Raw genomic sequence first — 20,397 nt, 5'->3', positions numbered from 1 at the left:
AATTCCACAAATGTTCGTAAATTCTAAAGACCTATAAGAAATATGGAATAATCACTCCTACAAAACAGAACATAATAATAAAATGATGTAAACATCAGCTAAATGTAAATATTCATGCAACAAATATTTATGGCATTTCGGCTGGGTGCCAGGCACCGTGCTCCATACTGGGGATAACTGCAAGAGACAACATGTCAAGAAGCTAGGGCTGGGGCTCAGTGGTAGAGCGCTTGCCTCACATGTGTGAGGCACTGGGTTTGATTCTCAGCACTGCATATAAATAAAAGAAGAAAATAAAGGTTCATCATAAACTAAAAAATAAATCAATAGAGAGAACACGCCAAAATCTTTGGAAAGAATTTTTCTGGGTTTGGTGTTTACTTTGGTTGTTGTTTTTGGGTTCTTGTTGTTGTTTTGGTTTGGTTTTGGTTGTTGTTGTTGGTGGTTTGGTTTTGTTTTATTTGATTTGGTGCACTGTTCTGGAGGTGCTGTAATACATGGAGCTACATGGAGTGAGTGGAGCCAGATCCTATTCCATCTCCTATTTCCAAAAATCCACTTAATATATTGTCTTAAGATAGAGGATGCATCAGATATTAAATTGTCAAGAATACATATTACACTTGATCTTAGCCAAAAGGCTGCGATTGTTTTTCTGTTTTTCTTTTCTTTTTTCTTTTTTTTCTTTTTCTTTTTCTTTTTTTTTTTTTTTTTTTTGTACTAGAGATTGAACCCAGGGGCACTCTATCACTGAGCTACATCCCCACCCTTTTAATTTTTTATTTTGTGACAAGGTCTCACTAAACTGCCTAGGCTGGCCCCAAATTTGCAAACCTCCTCCCTTGGTCTCAGTCTCTAGGAATTAATAGGTGTGTGCCACTGCACAAGGCTGTGAAGAAGTCTTCTGTCAAATAGACAAGGAGAAAAAGAAAGAGATCAGAGTATCAATGGGCAAGTGACATGTAAGAGTGCAAAAGGAACCACAGGACATGTTCACTGGGAACATCCTACCTAGGTGGGTTTCAGGAGAGGAATCAGTCCACTTGACTTCCTAGAGTTATCAATTTGAAACTCCAAATTAAAGCAAACTTGAACTTTTTCTCTTGGACTCATTCACATCAGGCCACACAGTCTTTTCAAAGACCCCAGTGAGTGCTAGAAATCTCCAAAGGAATCAGATCCCTTTGTTTTTCTGGGGTTTGGCCAGCAATCCACACCAAAAGAGCCAAATGGAGCTGCTGGCTCAACCCCATAACACTAGCTGCCAACTCCCTTTTCTGAGAACACAATGCCCTTCTATTTCAAAGAAGCCCCCTCAGCAACTTGTTCCATGTCAATCAATGGCTGAGTTACAGAAGTACGCCGAAGTCTTTCAGATCCAACTCCAAACATGAGGCAAACTTCTTTTCTATTAAAAATAGAATTGAATCAAGCACATAAAAACAGTTTCTTAATACCTTACCTCAAACTCTTCCCAAAAGCCTTGTTTAACTTTATCTGTAGTCTCAGCTAATTTGCTTAGTTCTCGAACCCGGCTCTCTATTTCAGCAGCATTAATCCGAGTGGTGTTGAGAGGCTGACCAAGTTCGGCAGTTGGTAGAAAAAGAAGAAAATGTATTTTAAAAAGATGATAATGCAAAATAAAAAGACTCCTGTGGTGGTATTCACAAAGGCGGGGGGGGGGGGGGGGGGGTCACAGGACACAACATTCTTAATGCGCTTTCACTTTTGGTTCTGTTCTGTCAGAAAGTGCGTCTTCTTCAAATGCAAACTTATTTTTCTTTGCAAACTTACTTTCCTTTGTGAATAGAAAACTATTTACAGATGAAATCATGTTAACAACTCCAAAGTAAGCGTGATCACCTAAAGATAACCAAAGGAGGATTCCCCGGGAAAACTTGCTTTAAAAACTCTGTGAGAGGGCTGGGGTGTAGCTCAGTAACAGAGCGCTTGCCTAGCATGTGCAAGGCCCTGGGTTCAATCCCCAGAACTGCAAAAACAAAAACAAAACTATAAGGCGGCTGGGGTGTAGCTTAGTGGTAGAGCTCATGGTAGAGCTCATGCTTGGGGCCCTGTGTTCAATCCCCAGCACAAAAGAGAAAAAAAAAAATTCAAAAAACTTCATGAGGCCTTTACAGACAAATATGGAAACATAAGATATAACATCTGGAATCTGTTTCCAAATCCTACAAAAAGTAGCCATGAGTAACAAGTGAAGACCTGATGAATTGATCAAGACTGAAGATGGGAGGTAGGTTAAGTGGAAGCTGCTGAGACCACTCTGCCCACTTCTGTGTTAGACTATGGATTTTTGAATGTCCCCCAGGGGGCCATGTTTTGGAGGCCTGGTCCCCAGTTCATGGCACATGGGGAGGTAGTAGAACCTTTAGAGAGAGGGATCTAGTGGAAGGAAGTTGGGTCACTGGGGACGTGCTCCTGAAGAGCATATGGGGATCCCAGCCCCTTACTGTCCTTCTCTTTGCTTCCCAGGCCCCCTAAAAACAGGCCTCCTCCTCCACACACCCCTGTATGCTGTACCATGCTGTCACACCCAAAGTAACAGAGTCAAGAGCTCGTGGACTGAATGTTCTCTCTGACATGAGGTTGCTAATGCACACTGGGAGGTGGGGGTAGGGTAGACGTTCATTGGATTAGACACAGGGGAATGGAGGAAGGGAGGGGGAGGGAATAGGAAAGACAATAGAGTGAATTGGACAGAACCTGCCTATGTTCAGATATGTACACAATAACAGTGTAACTCTACATCATGCACAGCCACAAGAATGGGAAGTTATACTCCATTTATGTATAATATGTCAAAATACATTCTACTGACATGTATAACTAAAAGAATAAATAAAAATTTAAAAAAAAAAGAATCCATGGGCTGCAACCATAAGCCCAAATAAACCTTTTCTTTTTGTTTCTTTTACGTATTTTATCACAGTGACAGAAAGCTGACTGACATTCGGCATGTGTGGGAAATTCTAATTTAGAATTTTTTCAAATTCTTTAAGGAAAAGGAATTTTCCAATATGCTCACCTGCTTGAGTTGTAGCACTGTGCCCAGTGTTTCCACCATAGGATTCTTCTTGTAATGCTCCACCAGATCCGTCAAAGAGTCAAACCGCTCTCCTCCACCTACATCATATTTCAGTTCCTTTCAAAGTAAAAACACAATTCTTACTACCTTGATGTTAAATTGCTGTTTTTCTCACACTCTCATCATCGCTGCAACATAATCCACTACAGAGGAAGGATTTTATATATGGGGGGGGGGATATATTTCACATCACAGTGAAATATTACTCAGCCTTTATTTTAAAAAAAAAAATGAAATCCTATCATTTGCAGCAACCTGGATGAACCTGAAGGACCCAGTTAAATGAAATAAGCCAGGCACAAAAACACAAAGACTACGTGTCCTCACTCCCATGTGGAAGGCCAAGCTCATAGTAACTGACAGTAGAATGGTGGCTATCAAGGACTTGGGGTGGGGGAAGAAGGGGGCTACTGATCAAGGGTATATACCTCCAGGAAAATAAATCCTAGAGATCTAACGCACAGCATGGTGACTACAGTTAATAACTATGTCTTTTTTCAATTTTTTTTTTTTAGTTGCTGATGAACCTTTATTTTATTCATTTATTTATATGCAGTGCTTTGAATTGAACCTAGGGCCTCACATGTGTTAGGCAAGTGCCCTGCCACTGAGCCCCAGCCCCAGCCCCAGCCCCAGCCCAATAATCATGCCTTATATACTTGAAATATTTTAGAGAGTAGATCTCAAGTGTTTTCACTACAAAAAAAAAAAAAGGCAAAAGGCCAATGTGTAAGGTGATGGATACACTAATCAGCCTGAAATAAAAAACTAAGATAGCTGTTATTATCAATCAAAGCCCAGAAATGGACTCTTCCCCCAGAAATGGAAAGTCAAACAGCTGTGGCAGTAGGAAGGGTAGGAAGCAACAGGAGGACTGGAAGGGACAGGCTCAGCAAAGCAAACATGGGATGGGGACACAGTGTGGCTCATTGGAAGACACATGCTCAGTATTCGCAAGGCCCTGGCACCAAAAAGACAAATAAAACGACACAGTACTTGTAAATAACCTACACACATCCTCTGTATACTTTAAACCATCTCGACATGACTTGGATACCTAATACACATAAATGTTAGGTACACAGCTGTAGTACCGTCTCGCTTAGGAAATAATAAAAGGAAAAGTCTGTATGTGTTTAGTACGATGCTATCTTTTGACTCCTAGTTGGTTGAATTCACAGATGCAGAACCCACAGATACAGAGGGTCAAGTGTCAGTGTCAGGCTGGGCTGAGGAGCCTAAGCAGGAACTGGGCCCAGCTCTTTAGAAACTGGGCTTTGGAGACAGACTCCAGCTGCCCTTCACAGAGCAGATCAGATACTGCAAAAGGCGATGTACCCCAGACACAGGCGAAAATAAACAGTTATGAAACAACGAGAGCACTCTAATAAACAGTATACCACAACAGTGGAAGGCCTTGACCAAGTGAGCAAAGGAAATCTGATTTGGGATGTAATGGCGTCTGTCTTCTCCCAGCAGAAAAATCACCCAAGGATGACATTTCCCCAGACCCGTAGCAGACTCAGAGCAGGACTGGAGCGTTACCTGGCAGCGAATCATGACGTGGGTCACTTTAGACTTGCCGTCATTGCTCTCCCCTTTGTCATCACCAGTGCGGACGGAGAGAACAAAATCTCCAGGGTGGCTCTGGCTCTCTCGCACAAGAAAGCTCCCATGTTTCCCCTTCTCAGTTAGTAATTTCTCTGCTTCTTTCCCAGAGAGGTGACCATGAAACCACCTAAATTTTAAACAATGAAAATGAAAGAATTGAGGTCAGCCATGGGCTCACAATATTCTTTCACAAAAACTACTATGAATAGTCAGGTCTTCTAAGTACAACTGACAAACAGACACATTCCTCCCAGGAATCGACAGATCCTGCTGGGTAGAATCTGCGACCCAAGAAGACAGGAAAAGGGACAAAGGTGTTAAGAATGATTTCCAGGACAGGGGATATAGCTCAGTTGGTAGTGCTTGCCTCAAATGCACAAGGCCCTGGATTCAATCCCCAGCACCACTAAAAAAAAAAAAAAAAAAAAAAAAAAATGACTTCCAAATGCCTTGAACAGGCCACAATCATTTGGAGACACATGTCCTCAATGTTTGCTTTTTTTTTTTTAAAGTCTCCTATCTTTTAAAAATAAAATTCACCATTTTGTCATTGACAGCTGTTTAATCACAGCCATTTAAAAACATTAGTAACAAGCTTTGATGGACACAGGAGACCATTGTGAGTGTTTGGTCTTGTGTTGTGTTGACATGTGATCATTAGATAAAAAGGGTTCTTCATCAACAATTAATTCAAGCATTCCAAATTTTTCCATATTTTCCAGCTATACTTCAACGGCTTCCAAATTTGCTGTCAAGATACTAGGTTATCATGTCAATTTTAATGCATATTGGACTTGGAGTAGGGATGAAAGAATTTCCTAAACATATGAATTCCAGTGCCCTACAACCAGAGATAGCAACAAACGTATCATTAAGTTTGAATAGGGTTCAGGAGCCAGCATTTTAACTAGCATGCCTGAAATAGAGCATCCAAGGTCATCCAAGAACAGACTCTGAGACAATACTGCCTAAGTTATTATGGAGAACACTTTAACAAAGTCACATTAATGATGTGGCTCTCCCCTCAGGGTCTTATTTAATAAGAAAGCAAGTGCTATGATAGCAGGTCAAGTTAGCAGCTCATCACTAAAAGAATACGCTGAGTTCTTTTTTATCCACATTTCAAATGAAAAGAACAAAATATAGAAATAAATCTTATAGAGTTGGCTGACAGCTTTTGGCTTGAAGCTACAGTGGTAGCTGGAGAAACAAATTATCAGCATTAATAGCATTTACATAAAGATGTAAGTTGAAAAGACAGATCTGAAGATACACAATCTAGAAGACTAATTAAGAGACCCAAAATTTGCACTGAGTCAGAGAGGAGGCTGGGAGGCTGGGGTGTCCAAAAACAATACAATCAATACAAATAAGTCAAGCCTCTGCCACCACCCCTCCCCCATCAGCATTTGGTTCCCTCTAAGCTCACATGTTAGTGGATACAACATGGAAAGAATGGATGAAAAGCCAAGTCTCTGAGCTCTCCGCTTCTCTACTTCTGGGTTTAAACTGACATCTGTTGGTGGCATTGCTGAATAACTGGTCGGGAGCCACCACAAAGAAATGCTACTATTTTGACATTCCTACTATCATTTGTTTTCCTTTAATCACTTTCAAAGTTCATCAGCTGAAGTTTGATACATCTTAAAACTACTGCATATCCCGAGTGTCCAGAGGAACATATGACCCTGGAGAAGGAGTGGAACAGGATGGAAGCTTTTGCAAGGAAAGGGCGCTGACAGCAATTTAGTCCTTTTTTTCTTACTTTAATAATATGTTAGGATTACAGCCAGAGGAACAGGTATCAACCAGCCTTTGGTATCATACAGACCCCGCAGACCCCAACAACGTATTTGTGTAACACAGGCACAGGAGGGCTGCAGGCTTTGTGGTCACCAAGATGCCACTGACCTTTCAGAGGTAGGGTCTGCACAGTTCAGTGGATACTTGAGCTCAATAACATCTCCGTTTTTCTCTTTTAATTGCCCATGGTGCTCCATGTAATACTGGACCAGTTCAGCCAGGGTGGCAAACTTCTCCCCTCCATACAGGTCATAGTAGTCACCAGTGTTCTGAATCTTGATGTGGGTGACAGCTCCATTTCTTCTAAAATAGTCCATTAGAAAGGGGGAAGAAAAAACAAATAACGATCTGTACTAGTAAAAAAGAATCTCATGTTCAATATTAGATTTCACCTAAACATTGAAACAAACCCCACCCATAAAAGGGAGTGAAAAAACTCAGTTGACCATCTCAACCCCAAGGGCTTTGTTTATTAGTTTCTGTACATTGTATATCTTCTACTTTGAATGACTTGACCCATTTAATTGTAAATATTAAGTGACAATGATTATTATCATCATTAATCAAGTACACATATAATTAAAGTTAAAATTAAACACACACCTACCTTATAATCCTGCAAATCCACTCACTCCTAAGTATTTTATCCCCAAAGAAATGAAGTTGAATAGGCACAAAAGACTTGATTAAAGAATATTCACTGCAGCCTTATTCATAATAGAAAAATTTCAAGACTTAAATATTCACTGCAAAATTACATTAAAAAAAAGTAGTGGCTCACTCATACAATGGAATAGCACACAGCAATTAAAAAAAAAAAAAAAGAAAGAAAGAAAGAACCTCTAAGACATACAATGTGAAGGAATCTCAAAAACGTTTTGGGAGCTGGGGTTGTAACTCCGTGGTGGAACACTTATCTAGCAAGTGTGAGGCACTAAGTTGATTCTCAGAACTGCATATAAATAAATAAATAAAAGGCCCATTGACAACTTAAAAAATACTAAAAAAAAAAAATTGGGGGGCGCTGGGGCTGTGGCTCGGTGGTAGAGCACTTGCCAAGTATGTATGAGGTACTGGGTTCAATTCTCAGCACCACATAAAAATCAATGAATAAAAATCAAGGTTCATCCACAACTAAAAAAAAAATGAATAAATAAATAAAACAAACATTATTTTAGGCTGAGAGTATAGCTCAATGGCAGAGCATTTGCTAGCACACCCAAGGCTCTGGCTTCAATACCCAGCACTGCAAAAAGAGAGAGAGAGAGAAGCCAGACATATACTGTATGGTTTCATTTTTATGAAATTACACAAACAAATTGGCCTATGAGGATATAAATGAGAATAGTAGTTTTCTCTTGCAGAAAGGAAACTGGAAAGGGGCCAAAGGAATTTTCTAGGTTGGAAATGTCTCCTATTTGATTGTGGAGGAGTATTGGATGCACAAACAAATATACTTGTCAAAACTCACTATAAATTTATGATACTATATGTAATTATGTCTTTAAAAATTACTTTAGGGAGGCTGGGGATATGGCTCAAGCGGTAGCACGCTCGCCTGGCATGCGTGCGGCCCGGGTTCAATCCTCAGCACCACATACCAACAAAGATGTTGTGTCCGCCGAGAACTAAAAAAAATAAATATTAAAAAAAAAATTCTCTCTTTCTCTCTCTCTCTCTCTCTCTCTCTCTCTCTCTCTCTCTCTCTCTCTCTCTCTCTCCTCTCACTCTCACTTTAAAAAAAAATTTACTTTAGGGGCTGGGGCTGTAGCTCAGTGGTAGAGCACTTGCCTTGCATGTGTGAGGCACTGGGTTCAATTCTCAGCACAACATAAAAAAATTAATAAACAAAGATATTGTGTCCATCTACAACTAAAAAAGAATTTTTTTTTTAATTACATAAGGGCTGGGGGTATAGCTCAGTGACACAGCATATGCTTAGAATGAAAGAGGCCTTGGCTCTGATCCCCAATACCACATACATACACACACACACAAACGCACATTAAAGACCCACATAATTAAGAGAGTTTCCAGTATGAGATAGCTAATTTGTCATCCCCAAATTTTTCTAAAACTTGACTTTTTGAAGATAAATACTCACTGAGATACCATTTCTCACCTGACTGGCAAAAAAAAAAAAAAAAACTTGCCACATTCAACTGGTCAAGCTGTGGAAAAATCAGACATTTTCATACACTGCTGGTGGAAATGTCCAAGCCCTATGGAGGACAATTCGGAAAAACTATTTGCATACACCCTCCTCATCTCATTCCTAGGAATTCACCTGAACGTATTATTTCCAAAAGCACAAAACAACATATGCACCAGGTTATTATGTATATTTCATCAAGGCTTTATATACATATTTCAAAATATGAGAGACAACTGAAATATTGGAGACAACTACATTGCCATCTGTTGGAGATTATACAAAGAAATTAAGGAATATCCACACAATAAGTACTGTGCAGCTGTTAAAAAAGACAAGAAAAATTACGAATATATAAGTGAAAATAAAAAACAGAAGGAAATATATTTAGTATTATACTTCAACTATAAAAATGAACATCATATTACCCTATTACTATGTGTAATTTTCATGTTTTTATGTATCAATTTAAAATAAATGTAATTAAGATCATGGTATAAGCTGAAAATAATAAGTATATTTGCTTGTTTTTATGAAAATAAACACAATGGATAAACCAGCAATTAGTGAAAATTTATCTACAGGGATGCATGGAGATAGTATGCAAGGGGTCACAGAGAGAAAAGTGAAATTTCTCAGAATAAATCTTTCTATATAGTTTGATTTCTGAATTCTATACATTTCACAAACTCAAAATATAAAATCAACAAAGACCAAAAGGCTGAATACCAACGGAAAGAAATGAGCCAACCTGTGTAGTAAGTTCATGACAACCACAAAAATGAATTTCAGTAAGTTTTGAACACAGTACTTGTACCCTTAGTCTAAGAACAAAATGAGTCCAAAGTAATCTTGAGCTTACTTAAAAGGCTTGTAAAGAAACAACAGTGGAGCTGGGCACAGTGGCGAATACCTACAATCCCGGCGACTTGGGAGGCTGGGGCTGGAGGATCACATGTTTAAGACCAGCCTCAGCAACTTAGCAAGGCCCTAAGCAACTTAATGAGCCCTGTCTCAAAAAATAAAAGGGACTGGGGATGTGGCTCAGTGGTTAAGCAACCCTGGGTTCAATCCCCCCCCAAAATATGACAGTGGTATAGTAATTCTAAAAACTATTTTATATTATAGAACTGGGCAAATGAGGTCACATATTAATGCTATTGAAAACAACAGTTGTTGCTGCAGAATGGGAACACATGAGGAAGTTGGGTTGAACTGGAACTAACCATAAGAACACCTGGTTTCAAATATATAAATACTTACTTCCCAGCTGGGTCCATTCACTGTAGGAGCCTAGAGTAAGACATCAGGAATAAAGACACCCCTAACACTATAGTTTCTAAATACCCCACTAAAAGAATCAAGGTTTATAAAATAGGTGATCCTAGCGTCAAATAGAACCATAAAGCAAGGAAGTAATTGAGACTACTGGGGAAATGTCAAAAGTTATAGGAGCAACACTGGCCAAAACTGGGGCATTTGGAACATTTAAAAAGAATGAGAGCCAGGCACGTTGGTGCACACCTGCAATCCCAGCAACTAGGGAGGCTGAGGCAGGAGGATTCTAAGTTCAGGACCAGCTTAAGCAACCCATTGAGAGCCTGTCTCTAAATAAAATATTTAAAAGGGCTGCGGATGTGGCTCAGTGGTTAAATGCATCTGGGTTCAATTCCTGGTATGAAAGAGAGAGAGAGAGAGAGAGAGAGAGAGAGAGAAATGATACCACTGAATTTAAAACACATTGGCTAAAAAGAAAACATCCTTAGGTATCATTATGGTTACACTCAAAAATAAAAAGGGGCTAGAGCTGGAGTGCAACTCAGTGGTAGAATGCTTTCCTAGCATGCAAAAGGCCCTGGGTTCGATCCTCAGCACTGAAAATACTAGGGAGACCTAGGGACTGACTTGAGTACCTCTTTACAGAAGAATACCAATGAGTAAATATTGAAGAAAATAATTTAAAATTTAAAAATAGTGAATTTTCAATTGCCAATATAATTTACACAGATAAAATTCATCAATAATAAAACTTACTACACAAAAATGTGCTAGGAGCCAGGCCTGGTAACATATACCTGCAATCCTAGCAACTCAAGAGGCTGAGGTAGGAAAATGACAAGTTTAAGGGCAGCCTGGGCAACTTAGCAAGACCCTGTCTCAAATTTTTTAAAAACAGGCTAGGAGTATAGCTCAGTAGTAGACCACTTGCATGTAAGAGAACCCTGGGTTCGATTATTATGAATAGAAAAAGGTAATTTTTTTTTTCAATACTGGGGATTAAACCCAGGGGTGCTTTACCACTGAGCTACATCCTCAACCCTTTTATTTTTTATTTTATTTTGACACAGGGTCTCACTAAATTGTGTAGGCTGGCCTTGAACTTGTGATCCTTCTGCCTCAACCTCCCATGTAGCTGAAATTAATAGGCCTGCACCACCGTGTCCAATGGAAAAAGGTAACTTTTATAATGGAAAAATCTAGCAACACTATTACCTAGGTGACTAAACTGAATTCCTCCAAAAGATAGGACAAACATATATTATGTGCCCTCTGATGTGAAATAATGGGATGGACCCAACTTCACCTATTATTTGCTTACTAAAAATGTTTAATCTAAGTCTAAAACTGAGGAAAAAAATCAGAAAATCCAGACTAGGGGACAATCTGTAAAATCAAAAGGTCAAAAACTAAATTTAAAAGGCCAGGAGAGGGAGTTCTTCCAGATTAAAGGAAACCAGTTACATGGAGTGAATGATCCTCAGTTAGCTATCTGAGGCCTTTAAGGATTTTGAACTGTTTTAAAATCTATTATTCACTGGTACGATGGCACAAACCTGTAATCCCAGCAGCTCAGGAGGCTGAGGCAGGAGGATCATGAGTTCAAAGCCAGCCTCAGCAATGGTGAGACGCTAAGCAACTCAGTGAGAATAAATAAAATACAAAATAGGGCTGGGAATGTGGCTCAGTGGTGTTCAATCCCTGGTACCCAAATAAATAAATAAAACCTATTATTCTCCATAAGTATGTACAATTACTATATGTTAATTCAAAATTCAAAAATTCAGGGCTGGGAGGTTAGCTCTGTGGTAACCTTGCCTAGCATGCATGAGGCCCTAGGTTCAGTCCCAAATTCTGCCCCACCCCCCAAAAAAAAGAAGTTCAGGGGGAAAAAATGCATATTATATACATTTAAAAAGAGAAAGAGCTGGGGGTGGGGGAGCCTGGGGTTGTGGCTCAGTGGTAGAGTACTCGCCTAGCATGTGCAAGGCCCTGGGTTCGATCCTCAGCATCACATAAAAATAAATAAACAAAATAAAGGTATTGTGTCCAACTACAATTAAAAAATAAATATTTTAAAAAAGGAAAGAGCAAATATGGCAAAATGTTAACAGGCGAAAGGAGTATGGGTATTTATTGTATTCATCTTTGAACTTTTCTATAGATCTAAAATTTCTCAAAATAAAATTTCAGGGGAAAGAAAGAAAAAAACTAACTAACAAAAGCTGGTTCCACGGTGTGCCTCTGCTTACCAGCGGTGAGACTAGTTTACTCACTTAACCTCTGTGCCTCAGCTTCCTGTAAAATGGAGATAACAGTGGGGCCACGGGGGCCTAGCTCAGTGCTGGGGTGCTTGCCTAACACACGCTGGGCCCTGGGTTCAATCTCCAGCACTACAAAAAGTGAAATAAAGCTGCATCACACTTCAGTGTAACTACTGAGGTCTAACTAACACAGCCCAAGGTTTTAAAAAAAAGGATAATAGTGGTTCTTATTCACAGGTCGTTGTGAAAATTAAATAAAATGTGTAGTGTACTTGGCACAAGTATATGGTGTATATCAATCCTCAACAGTGTTCACGGTGAGCCTCCTCACTGCCATCACTGCTGTTACTCTAATTGCACTCAAACCATTACAGCTTAAATGTCACATAATGTCAGGTTACAAATCTGTGCTGAGGTCAGGTGCTGTGGTGCACACCTATAATCCCAGCTACTCAGAAGGCTGAAGCAGGAGGTTCAAGGCCAGCCTTGGCAACTTATTGAGAAATTTAAAAATAACTAGAATTTTGAAAAAAAATTTAAAGGTTAGGGGTATAACTAAATAGTAAAGCAAACTATAGTTTAAATTCTACACATACATGCATAGAAACCAACAGGGGAGGGGTTCAGTGGGAGGACATGTGCTTAGAATGCTGAAGGCATTGGGTTCAATTCTCTGCACATTAAAAAAAAAAAAAAAAAAATTCTGTGCTGAGACAAGCCCAGGAAACTCACAAAGGCTTCTACCCACTCCTTATAGTAAAACGGAAGTAAAAGCTAGTGGCAGGGACTCCTCAAGAAATTAATCTATGCCAAAAAGGCACTTCCTGACTCTCAAAGAGATCCTAAATAAATTCTCAAGAACAGATCTTATTTTCCTCTGTATTTAAAAATAATATTGATAGATAGGGCTGTGGCTATAGCTCAGTAGCAAAGTGCTTGCCTAGCATGTATGAGGTACTGGGTTCAATCCTCAGTACCACATATAAGTAAATAAATAAAAATAAAGGTTCATCCACAAATTAAACCATATATATATATATATATATATATATATATATATATAAATAATTTATATATATAAATAATATTGATTACAAAATCAAATTCATAAAGCAGTTCAGTTCTAGTTCCTAGAAGGAGCTAATGTAAGGAAAACAAGAACATAAGTGAAGGACAACTGCTAGAAAAAATATATCCCAACACCTGCTCAAGGAGATGTGTAAAAGGATGCTCAATATAGTTTTATAAACTATTTTTTAAAAAACTGAAAACAACCTACTGTCCATCACCAGGAGCCTGGATAAACTGGTATGCTCGACCATTTGAGTACAAATCGCCATTAAGGTGAATAGTTAGATTTAAGGGCACCAGCATAGAACTAAAACAAAACGCTCTTAAAGTTGCAAAATGGTACATACATTACAGAACTATTTCTACAATGAGCGCTGAAAACACACAAGCCAACTTCAGATGGTTCATACATGGTACAAACACAGTCAAGTACAAAAACATGTTCTTCAGGAAGGATCTATGCCAACCTCTGGATGGTGGTTTCCTCTGGAGAGAGAGGGAGGGAAACGGGACTGGGCAGGGGAACAAAGGGGACCACAACTTCCTCAGAAATGTTTTATTTAACGAAGGAAAGCCATCTGAAGAAACTTCACAGTCTTTTTCTCATGAAGGACTCAACAGTAAGGAAAGGGAACCTGCAGGGCCAGGTTCAAGACACAGGAGCCAGGAGCCAGCAGGGGAGGGCTGCAGGATGTGCACCGTCTGCCCCACCCATGCTCGGTGGTCCCTGGGAAGGAGGAATGCCACCACCTCACTCCAGGATGCTCCAGCAGAGCCCCATGAGCAGGCCAGGGTCCCACAAGGTCCCACACCTGGCAGAAGGTGGCCTTCAAGCTCTAATGAGGACAGCAAGTGGCTTCAGCAGTGCCTAGCTGGACTTGCAACTTACCGAACAGAAAGTGTGAAGTCTCCAGGGTTACTTTTACTGGGCCTTGCCAAAAAGCTGCCATCGACGCCTCTTGTCAACAGTAGATTTTCGGCCTCCACACCAGTGATATTTGGGTGAAACCATCTTGAAGGGAAAAAAAAAAAAAAACAGTAAAAAACAAAGGCCTGTGTCAGCTCTGCTCTCCATGCCATCACAGCAGAGCTGCACGCGGGTGACCAAGAGAAACAGGCACGGCCCCCCCTGCCCCTGCTCCTCTGCTCCTCGGCTGCCCCGCCCACCTTTGCAATCACAGGAGCCAGGGATCCTTCTGGCACAGTGGTAGGTAGGACAAGGGGCATGGTCAGTGGGACTGGGCCTGGGGCTATTCAGAAGGCACACTAATGGGACCAGGCCCCAAAAGAAAGTCCACAGGGTCAGAAAATTGGTAGACAGAATGAGATTGGGCAAACAAGTTAGTAAATAAACAGATTATTTAATAAATAAGTAAACACATTGAGGGTAATGGGAGCCAGTTTCTCACCACTGAGGAAGAAATACAAATGTTACGAGAAAGCCAGAATAAACACTGAGCGTAAGACAGCGATTGGAGCTATCAGCGTACATTCTAAATGTATGTAAAAAAACCAAAATGGGGGGCTAGCTCAGCAGCAGGGCATGTGCTTAGCATATTTAAGACCCCAGGGTTCAACCTCAGCACACAAAAAGGAAAGAAAAAGTATATATGCTTCTGTGTTTATATGCAGGTATGTACACACACACACACACACACACACACACACACACACACACCAACACACTCTCCCAGCTCTCTGAAAAGCCTAGGAAGCAATAACACCCCAGTAGCAATCAGCATACCTAACACCCTCATCTGAGTTTTCTCACACCATTCTCCCATAAAAGGAAGGGCTCAAGGCTGATTCTAGGGCTGAGGCAGTGAAAGGAAGAAGATAAGTATAGAAAATTTATTGTGTGACAGTGCAAAAGCACTCCAGCCAGGAACAGTGTGCACGCCTGTGATCTCAGCAGCCTGGGAGGCTGAGGAAGGAGGATCCCAAGTTGGAGGCCAACCTCAGCAACTTAGTGAGGCCCTAAGGAACTTGGCAAGAGACCCTGTCTCAAAATAAAAAGTAAAAAGGGCTGAGGTGGGTGGTGGCTCAGTGCTAAAATGCCCCTGGGTTCAATTTCTGATACCAGAAAAGAAAAAGAGTATGGCAGACAACTTGAACGGCCTCCCACTGGCCAAAGTAGGGGCAGTAAAAACAAATTATAACCCATGAAGAAAAAGGTGCCCTGGAGAAGTCACACCAGAGAGGAGCAGAATGATGGCTGCAGGAGTTCTGGTACCACCTGGGGGTTCGCGTGTCAGTTAGAGAAGATGAATGCAGTCTAGAGATGGATGGGGGCACGGAGGGAGCACAGCAGATGAATGTGCTGATCCCCAGAAATGGCAAAAATGGTCCACTTCAGGTTATGGATATTCTGCCACAATAAAAAATGACACACGGGAAAACTTTGCAGGAGAATCACAAACAATAAGTGTGGAAAGGGTGGAAGAATTGGAACATCACCATCTGGAAGTCATATTAATACTTCAGGAATCACTACTAAAACTAGTGGGTGAATATCTCAGAAAGAACAGGACATTCAATTGCCAACACAAAAAAATGAAACTAAAAAAGGAGGAACATGATATTGACAGTAATTTACTAGGAGTACCTCCCAACAAAATGCTTTTTTTTTGAAGGGAGGATACCAGGCGTTGATCCTAGGGGTACTTAACCACTGAACCACATCCCCAGCACTTTTTTGAGACTTAATCTTGCTAAGTTGCTTAGGGCCTTACTAAGTTGCTGAAGCTGGCTTTGAACTCATGATCCTCCTGCCTCAGCCTCCTGAGGCCCTGGGATTATAGGTGTGCACCACCACTTCTGGCCAAAATGCTTATTTTTTAAAAATACTCCCAGGCATGGTGGTGCACGTCTATAATCCCAGTGACTCAGGAGGCTGGGGCACAAGGATCCCAAGTTTGAGGCCAGGCTTAGCAAAGCCTAAGCAATTTAGTGAGACTGTCTCAAAATTTAAAAAAAAAGGGGGTGCTGGGAATATGACTCAGTGATAAAGCACCCCTGGGTTCAATCCCTACCAGGAAAAAAAAAATGCAGTGGAAAAATTTCGCAGATCTTAAAGAATTAGTAAAAGTTATGAATTAAAATGACATTATATCTCCTGATACAATACAATGAGAATACAAGTGTTGTCTCTGTGATATTCCTGCCAGAACTGTACTACCTGAATCTAATGATGAGGAACACCAGGCAAACCCCAAATAGGTGAGTCTACAAACTATTGGTGTGTACTCTTCACAAATGTCATACCATGAATGCCTGGGATTGACGGGAGGAAGTAACCAGATTAAAAGTCAGTCAAAAGATACCAAATGTAACGCAGGGCATGATCCTGGACAATAACATGTATCAGAAAGAAAGGGGTAAAAGGGAAGAACATTTGTTCGTTTTGTCTTTTGTGATACAGGACATTACTGGAACAGTCTAAAAGGGGTCTAAGGATTTGACAGCAGGACTATTCTAATGACAATTCTGATGATGCACTGTGATTATGCGACAAAGTATCTTAGTTTTTAGGAAATATACACTGAAGCATTTGGGCAATGAAAGATCTTGTCTGCAACTTATCTCAAATGGTTCAGGGAAAAAAATTATATACATAGTACACACACACACACACACACACACATATATGTAGAAAGTGGGAGACTTGGCAACATGCTACATTGGCGACTGGTGTATCTGGGTGAGAAATAAACAGAATTCTCTGCATCTTTTGTGTAGCTTTGAAATTATTTCAAATACAATGTTTTTAAAAACACACATCTATCCTGGGTGGCATTTGCAGAAAGATTCCTTCAATGATTTCAAAAGTCACCAAGAATTGGAGTAAGAGAGTAATTTCTAATGTCAAATTATTCTAAATCTTTCCAGGCTAATTCAATGCTTCTCAATACTCCCAGGAACCTAAGTCAATATTAAATGTAGAGTCCCAGCATTCACAAGCAAATGGACTTTCAAGAGACTCTCAACAAACACTGGCCCAATTAGACTGCTTCCCGACAGTGGAGGAGAGGGTGCGAGCGGGAAGAGCTGTCCCACAACCTGCAGGGAGGATGCAGAGAGCCATGGGGACTCCCTAGAAACACACCAAAGCTCCACGCTTACTAACCCCGTGACCTGGGCAAGTTCTTTAGCTCTTTCTACCTCACATTTCTCCTCTGCAAAATGACAGTTCTTTTTAAGAGGAAGCAGAAGGCTGGGGTTGTAGCTCAGCAGCAGAGCATTTGCCTAGTATGTGCAAGGCACTGGGTTCAATTCTCAGCACCACATATAAATAAATGAATAAAACAAAGACCCACCAACATCTAAAAAATATATATATTTTTTAAAAAGAGTAAGCTGAGAGCTGAGGCATACTGACGCACACCTATCATCCCAGCTGAGGCAGGAGAAACTCAAGTTCAAGGCCAGCCTCAGCAACTTAGTGAGACCATGTCTCTGAAAGAAAAAAAAAAAAGGTCTGGGGATGTGCTCAGTGGTAACATGCCCCTGGGTTCAATGCCCAGTACACACACTCCAAAAAAGAGTGAGCTGAGAATCCAGGGCATAAGATATACTGGAAAGCCCAATGTCAGGCCCTGTATGTGTGAAATATGTGCTGCCCAGAGCCCTCCAGGAGTTTAGGACACAATAAGCAGAAAGTGTTGGGCATTGTTAATGTGCATCATAATAAATACAAGGCTGTTCCGACAACAAGTCATCAGAAAATGCAGGAATCCACACTCAGTCTGATTTTGACATCCGTGAAGTTTATATTAACTAAAATTTATTTTTCACTTTTCCTGTGGCATCATAATAGTGCTTTGGGAGGTTTTCAAACATCATTCTGATGAACTGATTGTCTTTAAGAAAAATCACAAGGCTCAAGTCAAAAGAATAAAATATTAGTTTGCCTTGTACAACCCGTGAGAGCTAGTCAGAAGATCCAGACAGATTTCCCACAGGGAAGCCGTGACCTCAATCTATCTGACAGCTCTTAATCCAGCCCCCAGGTCTTGTGCATGCAGCACAAGTTGTGGCCACCTCAGCCAGTCCTGCCCCGGCTTCTTCATCTGCTGTCCCCGCTAATGTCCTCACAGCTCCAGGGAATAAATAGTGGCAACCGAGGGCCTCCAGGTATTTACAATTTTCCCAAAAGTATAATGGAACTCCACACTACCCACATAAGCTAATTAGTCTACCCACAAGAACCAATTAAAATGTCAAATCTCTTTTCCTTTTGGCTTCAAAACATCCATGTTAACCTCGTGTGACAGTCTGAAGCTGAGTGGCATATATATGCCTTCTACTAGGAGAAAAAAAATGGAAAAAATAATATTGGTATAATCTAAGTTTGAGGACCAGCTCTTTCAGAAAACGAGTTTGACTTTAAAAATAAATAAATAAATAAATAAAAAGACAACCCTTCACTGGGTGAAGGGGAACACAACTCTGGCCCCAGGCTATTTCAGTTCAAATCCCAGATGTGTGACCTCAGGCTGGTTATTTAAGCTCTCTACTAAGTCATCTACAGAATGGGGACCATAAAAGTACCTATATCATTTTACCAAAAGAGAAAAATAATGAGTTAATACTGCGTGTAATTAATTGTGTGTGTGTATGTGTGAGTGTGTGTGCGTGCATATTATACGTTATAGTGCAATAAGGATTGGAACAGTGCACAGGACAATGGTAACTGCCTAAATTTCCCTCTCCCCACATAACCTTCAAAAACAACACAGGGTGGTGGGGGGTGGGGAGCAGTGGTAGAGCACATGATTAGCACGAGGGAAGCCCTGGTACAATCTCCAGAACCCAAATTTAAAAATAAAACTACACAAAAACCAGGCCCTAGTTCGGTGCGGGGCCACAGGACTGTAATTCCAGTGACTTCAGAGGCTGAGATAGGAGGATCACAAGTTTGAGGCCAGCCTGGGAAACATAGCAAGACTCTCTCAAAATAAACATTTTTTAAAACACTGGACAGGTACAGTTGTGCATGCCTGTAATCCCAGCAGTTTGGAGGCTGAGGCAGGAGAATCAAAAGTTCAAAGTCAGCCCCGGCAATTTAGCCAGGCCTTAAGCAACTTAATAAGGCCCTGCCTGGGGATATATAACTCAATGGTAGAGTGACCCTGAGCTAAATACATGGCACCAGATTTTTAAAAAATATTTTAAAACCACAATGTAAGTAGTATGCAGAGAATGCCCAAATTTCCAAAATATCCCTAAGTATAAAAAAATACCCCAAATCTCAGTGAGAGATTTTTCATCTTCCCTCTGCAATCCTTGGCACCAAGCAAGGACATTCTGAGAAAAACTGCCCAGGAGAGAACGGGGAGCTCATATGAGGCCTAAAATTGCTCCAAAATTTCCTCCAGCAGGACAAAATCTACCCAAAGGGCAAGAATACTGAAAAAGCTTCTAGTAGCTCAGAGCCCTGTTTCTAGAGAAGGGGCACGATTTTAGGGGGAAAGAATAAAAAGCTCTACAAATAAATTACAAAGCCAACAAGAAATGAGTAATTTTTCTAGGTAAATGCGGATTACCAAAACTGACCTCATTTAGAGAGAAAAAACTTAGAACAATTTCTACAGAAAAATAATTTTAGAATTATCCCACAGGCTGGGAGTGGTGGTGTGCGCCTGTATCCCAGCAGCTTGAGTGGCTGAGGCAGGAAAATTACAAATTCAGAGTCAGTCTCAGCAATCTAGTGAGACCCTAAGCAACTCGGTGCGACCCTGTCTCAAGAGAAAAAAAAATAATAATAAGGGTTGGGGAGGAGGTTGGGGTTGTGGCTCAGAGGTAGAGCACTTGCTGCTTGTCTAATATGTTTGAGGTACCGAGTTCAATCCTCGGCACCACATGAAAATAAAATATATTGTGTCTAGCTATAACTTTATATATAAAAGGGTTGGGAATGTGGCTCTGTGGCTAGGTATCCCTGGGTTCAATACCTAGTGCAAAAAAAAGGGGAGGGGGGTGAATCACTACTTAACCTTGAAGCAAGAAAAGGCTTTCTACAACTCAAAATTTAAGGGCAATAAAAAAATTGATAAATCTGGGGCTGGGGATGTGGCTCAAGCGGTAGCGCACTCGCCTGGCATGCGTGCGGCCCG

At 40.6% G+C, this 20,397-nt stretch overlaps 1 protein-coding gene and 1 non-coding gene across 3 annotated transcripts in view; both read right to left on the bottom strand.

Moving 5' to 3' along the window:
• The window catches only part of Ptpn11 (protein tyrosine phosphatase non-receptor type 11), an 85,501-nt gene that overhangs the window by 44,700 nt on the left and 20,404 nt on the right, over positions 1-20,397 (bottom strand). For both annotated transcript variants that reach the window (XM_078039059.1, XM_078039060.1), the window contains exons 2-6: positions 14,172-14,294; positions 6,626-6,820; positions 4,649-4,841; positions 3,044-3,160; positions 1,463-1,576 (exon numbers count right to left, since the gene is read on the bottom strand). In XM_078039059.1, the coding sequence (XP_077895185.1) occupies positions 1,463-1,576; positions 3,044-3,160; positions 4,649-4,841; positions 6,626-6,820; positions 14,172-14,294 (742 nt within the window). The remainder of the gene's footprint in view (positions 1-1,462; positions 1,577-3,043; positions 3,161-4,648; positions 4,842-6,625; positions 6,821-14,171; positions 14,295-20,397) is intronic.
• Positions 465-654, bottom strand: LOC144375526 (U2 spliceosomal RNA). Its single transcript, XR_013435595.1, has one exon. It is a non-coding gene; the product is annotated as a U2 spliceosomal RNA (small nuclear RNA).

Source organism: Ictidomys tridecemlineatus, chromosome 2 (genome assembly GCF_052094955.1).
Source record: "Ictidomys tridecemlineatus isolate mIctTri1 chromosome 2, mIctTri1.hap1, whole genome shotgun sequence".
Taxonomy (NCBI): Eukaryota; Metazoa; Chordata; class Mammalia; order Rodentia; family Sciuridae; genus Ictidomys; species Ictidomys tridecemlineatus.
The sequence above is the reverse complement of the archived record's forward strand: the minus strand, read 5'-3'. Positions and strand labels throughout refer to the sequence as shown.